At 40.5% G+C, this 8,418-nt stretch overlaps 1 protein-coding gene across 1 annotated transcript; it reads right to left on the bottom strand.

The window, feature by feature from the left end:
• Positions 1 to 310: 310 nt before the first annotated feature.
• RETNLB (resistin like beta) lies at positions 311 to 2,108 on the bottom strand. Its single transcript, XM_005856994.2, has 4 exons — positions 2,041 to 2,108; positions 1,729 to 1,880; positions 1,158 to 1,235; positions 311 to 575 (listed from the first exon to the last, which is right to left on the bottom strand). The coding sequence occupies exons 2-4, from the start codon at positions 1,853 to 1,855 to the stop codon at positions 448 to 450; spliced, it is 333 nt and encodes a 110-aa protein (XP_005857056.1). The 5' UTR covers positions 1,856 to 1,880; positions 2,041 to 2,108; the 3' UTR covers positions 311 to 447.
• Between the last annotated feature and the right edge of the window lie 6,310 nt (positions 2,109 to 8,418).

Raw genomic sequence — 8,418 nt, forward strand, 5'->3', positions numbered from 1 at the left:
CCTAATTCTTGCTAAGATGGAGTAATTGGGATGCTAGAAACATTTTCTGGCTAAAGGAGTCCTAAGCCAGAAGTGGTAACGTCAAAATATATATGTTGAATTTCAGAGGGAAGGCGAGGATGGGTGGGGAGAGATTAACTGGGGAACTTATATGCATATATGCATTGCCCATGGACACAGACAATAGTGTGCTGAAGGCCTGGGAGGGGTGGTGCAGGGTGCAGGGGGTCAGTGGGGGGAAAAAACACAAAGGGGACATCTGCAATACTTTCAACAATAAAGATAAATTTAAATATATATGCATACACAGTTAGATGCAAAAATTGCCTTTATTACCTAAGAAGCAGGGTTATAACAAATGAAAGGGACATTTTGAGTCATGTTTCCTGTGTGGGGTCCTGGTTTCATTGCAGTCATGGTCACACAATGGGGTTTTCATCCTCCTTCTCAGATCAGTTGGCAGCAGCGGGCAGTGGTCCAGTCTACCACGCTGCACTGGCAGTGACAGGTGGTTTCCCTTCGGATATCCCAGGAACCACAGCCATAACCACAAGCACAGCCGGTGACAAAAGTCCCTGCATGGGCACATGAGACATGGAGGTCAGAGCCCTGAGATTTTGAGAGGCTAGAGGAGTCCTAAGCCAGAGTGGTAACATCAAAAATATATATGACGAATTTCAGAGGGAAGGCCGGGGTGGGTGGAATAGATCTAGGTTTTGTGGGTTCTAAAGTTAATTCAATTGTGAAAGTCCTCTTTAATAAAATAACACATTTAGGTATATGGCCATGGAGAAGATCTGTGAAAGTGAGGGGCCTAGGCACTTCTGTTCTCTCACATTCATGATAAATTCACCTCTGTGCTGGTGCCTCTAGCCATTGAAACAGGGCAATCGATTGAAAAAGGGAAATAATTGGCAGGGGACTTGGTAGGTGATAGGACTGTTACAGGACAATTAAGAGGAAGGGCTCATATATCAGGTCATGAAAGAAAGGTGGGGAGGGAAGAGGCGGAAACCCAAGATTCTTCAGTAGCTTCCTTAAGGGAAATGAGAATGGGTAAGCGATCTCTGGGAGCCAGGAGTCATTACTCAGCTGTGGATGGACAGGGGAGAGCACAGGGCATCTTACCCACCATCCCTCCTTATGGAATTACTCACCTGAAGGGCAGGAGGACAGTTTGCCAGAGTTGGTGACACTGGTACATGAGATCCTTGTTGGGGGAGGTGGATTGCACTCTGAGTAGGAGAGAAGAAGGGGTATTGCCCATGATCTGTTTCCCATAATGCCCTCCTTAATCTCCTTCTTCTTCACATATGTCTCTGTATCCATGAATAGGTGACTAACTGGTTTTAATGTTTAGTTTTCTAATTTTTCAAATGAAAGTAATAGTTGTACTTACCTCAGAAAGTGAAAATTAACTGAGGTAATCTGTGTAAAACTTTTCATCATACCTCATTCATAATGAGTGTTCATAAATTATTAATCTCCTCTTCCTCCTCCCCCTCATCATCATCACCATCAATCTCACTATATCAAGAAAACCTGAACTTTTAGCCAAGAGTCCAAAAGGAGATGGGGGAGTGGGAAAGCCCTGGGCAGGAATCTTGGGCTTGAGTGGAGTGGCTAGAGATTGAGTTTCAGGGATGGGACAGCAGAGAAGCTAGGGTTTAGGAGCAGGAGGCATGATCAGGGGTTATTGTCCCGCTTCCCCCAATTCTAGTCAATTACCCAAACTTTGGAGAGCGTCCTTTATCTTTTCATCCACAATGGCGTCTAAGGACTGCTGAGTCCTCCCTGCGCTCATCAGCAGGAGAAGGAGGATGGGGATGAGAAGGCTGCAAGGGGTAGGCTTCATTTTGTGGAAAGGCAGTATCCTGGAGCTGGGAGGAAAGATTTGAAAAAAGCTGAGATCTCTGAGCCTGCGTGCTGGGAAGGAAGGGAGAAGAGAACGTGGAGAAATGGCAGTGTCCGGATGGAGTTTGGATCTCTCTAAGTAGTTTGGAGAAGCAGGGAAGGTGGCTGCAGAGAGGATTCACTCACCAAAAAGCTCAGAAAAGGTCTGCAAAGGTCTGCAAAACATCCTTCAGGCAAGGATGTTTTATAGCCTGGGTACCGCTTAACACACAAGCATGTACACACATGCAAACACATTCTGTAGTACATTTTCAGAGACTCTGCCAATTGGGGAGTGCACACAACAGTGATGATCTTTAGTTTGTCCTTGGTAAACACTGGCTGTCTTTGTTCTGCTTCTCTAGTGTCAAGGGGAATTATCTGGCTTTCCTGTTCTTCCCTCTCTTTTCTTCTTGGCAATCTGATAAGGCTGGCACATGGAATTTCTGTTGACTGCCCTAGATTACAGGCCGTTTGTTTTGTTTTTGTTTTTAATCAGGAAAAGGTTACTTTATGGTCTGCTGAATGAGGGCTCTACTCATCACCTGTTAAGACATCATTTTATTGTCCCTGGCTAGTCCCAGCTGTTGGAAAGTAGAAAATCTGATGACCCGTACTGTACAAACAAGGAAGCATACTGTTTACTTAACCAGAAGAATGATGCTTGATTCCAAGGCTCTTTTGGAGATTCAACAGGGTCATTACCAACCTGATCTTTTCCCCCTTTTCTCCACCAGTCTCAGTTTATTGGCTTTTTATCTTTGATCTTGTCTCATCATGGTCACGAGGTGGCAGGTATCACATTGTCAGTAGAGATCCTGAGCAGGCCAAGTCCTCGTGTTCTTGAGACTACATTGTAATGTGGGAGATAAATATATAATATGTCATATATTTAAAAATTCTCTGAAGAAAAAGAAATCAGGCAAGACAATTGAGTGTGCTTCTGTACTGTTGCTCACAATGCAGTGTGCTCTGGAACGGCATTTCAGGAAAGGTAACCTGTGAGCAATGACCTGGAAAGGTGTGCGTGCAGTGAGACAGAGGAAGAGCTGGGGCAAATGCTTCAGGCTAAGAGGCAAACAGGACTAAAGAGCCTAAGGCAGGGAGCCCAGCCGGCGTAGCTCAGTGGTTGAGCATCGACCTACGAACCAGGAGGTCACAGCTGGATTCTCGGTCAAGGCACAAGCCCAGGATGCGGGCTCATCCCCTGTGAGGCTATGCAGGAGGCAGCTGAGTGATGATTTTCTCTCATCATTGAGTAATTCCTCTCTGAAATCAATAAAAATATATATTTTTAAAAGAGAGCTTAAGGCAGGGAGATGGTTGGTGTGTTGAAGGAAAGCTACAAAGACTGACCAGAGTGAGTGAAGTGAATATGGGAAAGAAAAGTTAAAAAAGAGGTAAAAAAAAAATACAACCGGGGCCAGGTCATTAAATCTTGTTAAATCAACACATGGGCTTTGGACTTCACTGTAAATTTGACAGATAATTACTGGAGTGTTTTGTTGAGGAGAATACACAAGATGATGTATGTTTTGTAAAGCTTACTAAGGCCCCTGTTGTGGGAAAGAGACTGGAGGGAAAACAGGTAAACAAAGAGACCAGGCAGGAGGTGTTTGCAGAGTTCCAGGCCTCAGAGGTGGTCAGGGAAGGAGTGAGAAGTGGATGAATTTGGGTTGGGTATAGAAGGCTGAGCCTCTTTAGAGCTCACTGGCAGATTAGATGTGGGGTACAGGGGAAAGAGAACAGCGAAAGATGAAGGTTATGTTCTGAACAACTTACTGAAAAGTGATGCCATTCACTGAAATGGGGGATCCTGGAAGAAGAGTAGATATCACGAGAATATTGAATCATATCTGATGATAAATTTAATATGCCTGTTAGACATCCAGACAGAGCTGTGGCATAGGCAATTAGTAAACAAGTTTGGGGTTCAGGGGAAAGGTGAGAGTCAAAGACATAAATCTGAGATTAATCTGTACACACAGATTGATATAACACAGATAATCTAAAAAAAGAAGATAAGAAACAATTTTAGGGCTCAGGTAAAGAAAGTGGTAGACTAGGAAGCAGACGACCAGGACATTGGTTTGCAAATATAAATTCAATGGCATTGACTAGTGAGTTGGCTGAGAATGGCAGGGAAAGAGAAGAGAACAGGATTACACAAGAGTTCTCTTAGATTAAATGGAACCTGGACAGCAGGGATAGTGAATAGCACTTCTGGGTAACGCTTGCAGTCAGTGGCATGCCTAGTGCATTTGATACCAGAAGGAGACCACTTCTAACACCTTTGTCATAACAAAATCATTTCCAGTCATTATTATGTAATGATCAATAATAATCATTACTTTTTATTCATTATCTAGTTTTAAAACAAAAATAACTATTAAAAGAATGGATGTGAATTTTAAATATAGTGTTTACATCTAGTCTAATATTTTTGTGTGAACTAAAATTTGCACTCACCAAACAAAAATATTATACCTCTCAGTTTGCACAATCTTTGAATTTATATTTTGAAGCACAATTAAACTCCTCATAATAATACTGAATGACCAAATTGATATAATTCAAGTTCTGCTAATTTGTCTTTATAAGCACTTGATTGTCACTGCTTATTTGGAATCCACTCTTTAATTGCAGAAACATGTAGTAGCATAGGGTTTGGTGACACAAATGTAAACCTGAACATTTTAAGAACTAACTTAAAAATGAAGGCATATAGCTAAGACTGAGTATGTGGGGCCTCACTATACAAGAGGAGTTCTCTGAATTAACTCCCATATAGAATATGACTCTTTAAAATAAGTATTAAAATTTGCTAATTTGAAGTTTACATATCATTATCAACACTCAACAGTAATCACAGCAATTGTTTGGATCAGTGTTTTGGGGGAAGAGTGTTTTACCATCGACATTATTTAGAATTGCCAGTGTATGGTAATAATAAAAATTGAGTTGAGTTTTACACGAATTTATTATTGCTTTTAAAATCGCTATAGACAATGCACAGGTCTTTTTGCCTGTACCCTTACCCTTGTGGTCACTGCTTATGTTCTGAGGACATCGCCTCTGCATTCTTGGAAAATGGTTATCATCTTATACAGAGAGGGTGGAAGAAAGATTTTTGTTCCTCCAACATGTGTAGAGAAACTAAGTGAAGTCTTTTAACATTTCTCTCTCCCTAGAGCTACTCTCTTCCTAAGAGTGCACTCCTTTCTTAATGACCCAAATGTGAAGGTACATTTTAAATCTTTCTTATCTCCTCCTCCCAAGCAATTCTCCACTGATTAACTTCTATTTTATCTTATATAAATAGAGTTTGAAGAGTTGGTAGCATAGGACAGAGGCTGTAAACATCCTCTGGGTAAAAGTAACTGGACAATTAAAGAAAGTAAAGGTCTGAAAGATGGGGCTGGGGTTGACAAGGTCTGTTCCAGGTTAAGCTAAGGCCAGCACTGTTTTCCTCTGCCTTTCTTTGTACATGGGAGCTGGGGTCTTCAATGTTGAATGTAGAACCCTAAAGGTACACAAAATGATCCACTGGGTCATAAGTAAATAACAGAGCTTCTATTTTTATTTATTTTTCTTATTCTTTAATATTTCCTGTCTTATATATGCTTTAGAATAAACATATTAGTTAGCACATGTTTATAGTTTATAAATTGAATTTGTATGTATAATTAATTTTTTAAACTCATGTTGCATCTGAAAAAAGTAATAGAAGACCAAGAAAACCAAGAGCCACAGGAAGCTTGCAGAGTCTCAAACACGAGTTTCTAGGTCTGTTTTTCTCTAGAGTTGGCAAGTCTCGAACCATTGAAGTACTACTATTTTATCTTGTAGATTCATATACTTTAGAGAGTACATGAGAAATCAGTCAGGTTGATATTATATGTAAAAAATGAGATGCAGATAAAAATTGAGAAGCTGACCTGCCCTGTATAGACATTAATCATGGGTTTGCTTGGAGACAGAGCAAAATGTCCCTCAAAAATTATCTTGGAATCCACTCATGGGTTATATAGGTACCCGATTAAGACTGCAGAGTTCTGTATCATTAAGCAGGGAAAAATTGGTTATTTAGAACTTGATAAGTTGATGCTTTCAATTAGCTGTGAAACCATTAAGGCTCCTTACTCATCAAGGTTCCAATCAGGCACAAGGCAGCTATAAGAAGAAAATTTGCACTCCAGTAGTCGAAGGAGTTTCCCCCAGTGGCTGAGCAAATTGATTTGTCCAAAGATGTTGTCCCTTTGGATATTGGAAATATCTAATAAAGACAATAGTATGTTCTTGGTATTATTTATTATAAAGTTAGTTGTGGTAACACTTGGATAATAGATTAAGCTGTTGAGTGTGGACAAAAGCAGAAGCAAGAGACAGCGATTATGGGTGAAGAATAATTGCAAGGTGGAACACTGGGAAGGGGATAATGAAAGTAAAGGGTCCGCCGTGGTCGGCAAACTGCGGCTCGCGAGCCACATGCGGCTCTTTGGCCCCTTGAGTGTGGCTCTTCCTAAGCCTTAGGAGTACCCTAATTAAGTTAATAACAATGTACCTACCTATATAGTTTAAGTTTAAAAAATTTGGCTCTCAAAAGAAATTTCAATTGTTGTGCTGTTGATATTTGGCTCTGTTGACTAATGAGTTTGCCGACCACTAGCTAGGGAAGGAGATAATAGAGAAGAGGAAGCGTAAAGAATGAGGATGAGCTTGGTAGAGGCTAGAAGAGCCACAGGCCTGTGGAAGTATAGAGTGTTTCAGGGGAGTAGTTTAAAGGTGACATAGGTCAAGCCGATATCAACAGATTCACCCTGGGATCACCTGCCATGACAACTCTCCTAGCTCAGGGCTCTTTTCCCCTGTTGTTCTGTCTCTATGTGCTGGTTAAAGATAAGCAATTAAGGATTCCAGGGTTCTGATTCAGGAAGGGGGTGGGTCCCAGGGGAGAATGACAGAAACAACTGTAAAAGAGGACACTGTCCCATGTCCAAGAAGAGGTGACAAAAGGTAGTAGGCTACAGAAAGGTCTTCTGGTCATATTGCTTCTGCCGTGTTCCTAGGAGTGAATGACCAGCCACTTAAATCTCCAATCAATGTTTTTTTTGAAAGAACCTCCGAATGTCTGTGGTTAAATCAGGACAGGGTGATCCCTCCACAATAACTCAAGTAGCTTAGTAGCCATGTACCCTTTGGTTCTTAAAGGTGTAAAAAGAGAGCTGAACTGATGAGGGACAAGCTTGGAGGCCTATATACCTATATATCTCTATCATCTCTATTTGTATATATAGAAAGACAAATAAAACCTATAAAAATTTCATTTATATACATTTTAATGCTATTGTTGTGCTACCTGGTAATTGGATATGTATGGTAAACTAGAGGCCTGATGCATGAATTTCATGTGAGGGGCTCAGCCCTAGCAGTCCCAGATTCGTCTGGAAGGTTGTCCGGAAGAACATTCTTAAGGCTGTTTGGCTGCCCAGTCTAATATTATGCTTTTATTGTTATAAGTAGCTTGACATACATGATTAATAAGTATGGCTCTACAAAGTCTAATCAAGTTCTTGATTTTTGCTTTCTATGTATTTGGTCACCTATAATGGTCCATGTTGATAGCATTTCCTGATACCAGGTTCTGTTTAATTCTCATCATAATCACTGAATTAAATTCAACTGAAATCATTTTCATGTACCCAGAAATAGAACATGGTTGGTGAATATCTGGCTACTTTTTGATTCCCTCTACTTTTGAGATTTCCTGAAATGCAGAACTAATCATTGGGAGAAGGGAGGCACATTTATAAAGGGGTCGAAGAGGTTTCTGGGAGGAAAGGGGAAGAGACTCCAAAACATTGACTTTGAAGTTTAAACTCTTTAGAATATTATGTTTAGAATCAGACTTTTAGGACTGAGATTATCCTTTAGAGTCAAAGTTAGAGGACTGAGATGATCCTGATTGAATTCTACTACCATTTGTGGACACCAAGATCCAAAACTCACATGAAGGAGGAAGGAGCCAGGAATTAGAGGTTCACAGTTTAAGACTGGTTCTGGAAAAGTTGGTGGCCGAGCCAGGTATCTTCTTTGATAATGGTTATGATTTGAGAACAAACACACCTAGAAGATTCTGGATGGGGGAGCTTAGCTTAAGTTATGCTTTGGGGGAAAAAAGCCATGTTTCTGACTTGTTCATTCTTAGTAGTAAGACAAGCTTAATGCCACAAATAACTTCAAAAGCAAGGGTCTCACTGTGGACACATCATAGATTCATTGCCTGAATAATTACACATGAACAGATGTCTCTGCACTAGCCTAGTTATTTTTTTTCCCCAATGTCCGATGCCTTACTAGACTTTAAGTTGCTTTAGGGAAAGAATCATTTCTTATTCTTCTCTATACCTCCAGCACTGAGTGTTTGGCATAAGGCAGGTGTCAATAGTTTTTGGTTGGTTAGTAAATAAATGAATGGATGAATGTTAGCCTAAGAATTTATATTACCTTTTTATCTGGTTATAT

The sequence above is a fragment of the Myotis brandtii genome, unplaced genomic scaffold (assembly GCF_000412655.1).
Source record: "Myotis brandtii unplaced genomic scaffold, ASM41265v1 scaffold106, whole genome shotgun sequence".
NCBI lineage: Eukaryota > Metazoa > Chordata > Mammalia > Chiroptera > Vespertilionidae > Myotis > Myotis brandtii.

Coding starts and splice junctions, on each gene's coding strand:
- RETNLB (XM_005856994.2), bottom strand. CDS start 1,855: ATGAAGCCTACCCCTTGCAGCCTTCTCATCCCCATCCTCCTTCTCCTG. Junction 1,236..1,728: donor GGACGCTCTCCAAAGTTTGG/GTAATTGACTAG, acceptor TCTCCTACTCAG/AGTGCAATCCACCTCCCCCA. Junction 576..1,157: donor ACTGTCCTCCTGCCCTTCAG/GTGAGTAATTCC, acceptor GTGCCCATGCAG/GGACTTTTGTCACCGGCTGT.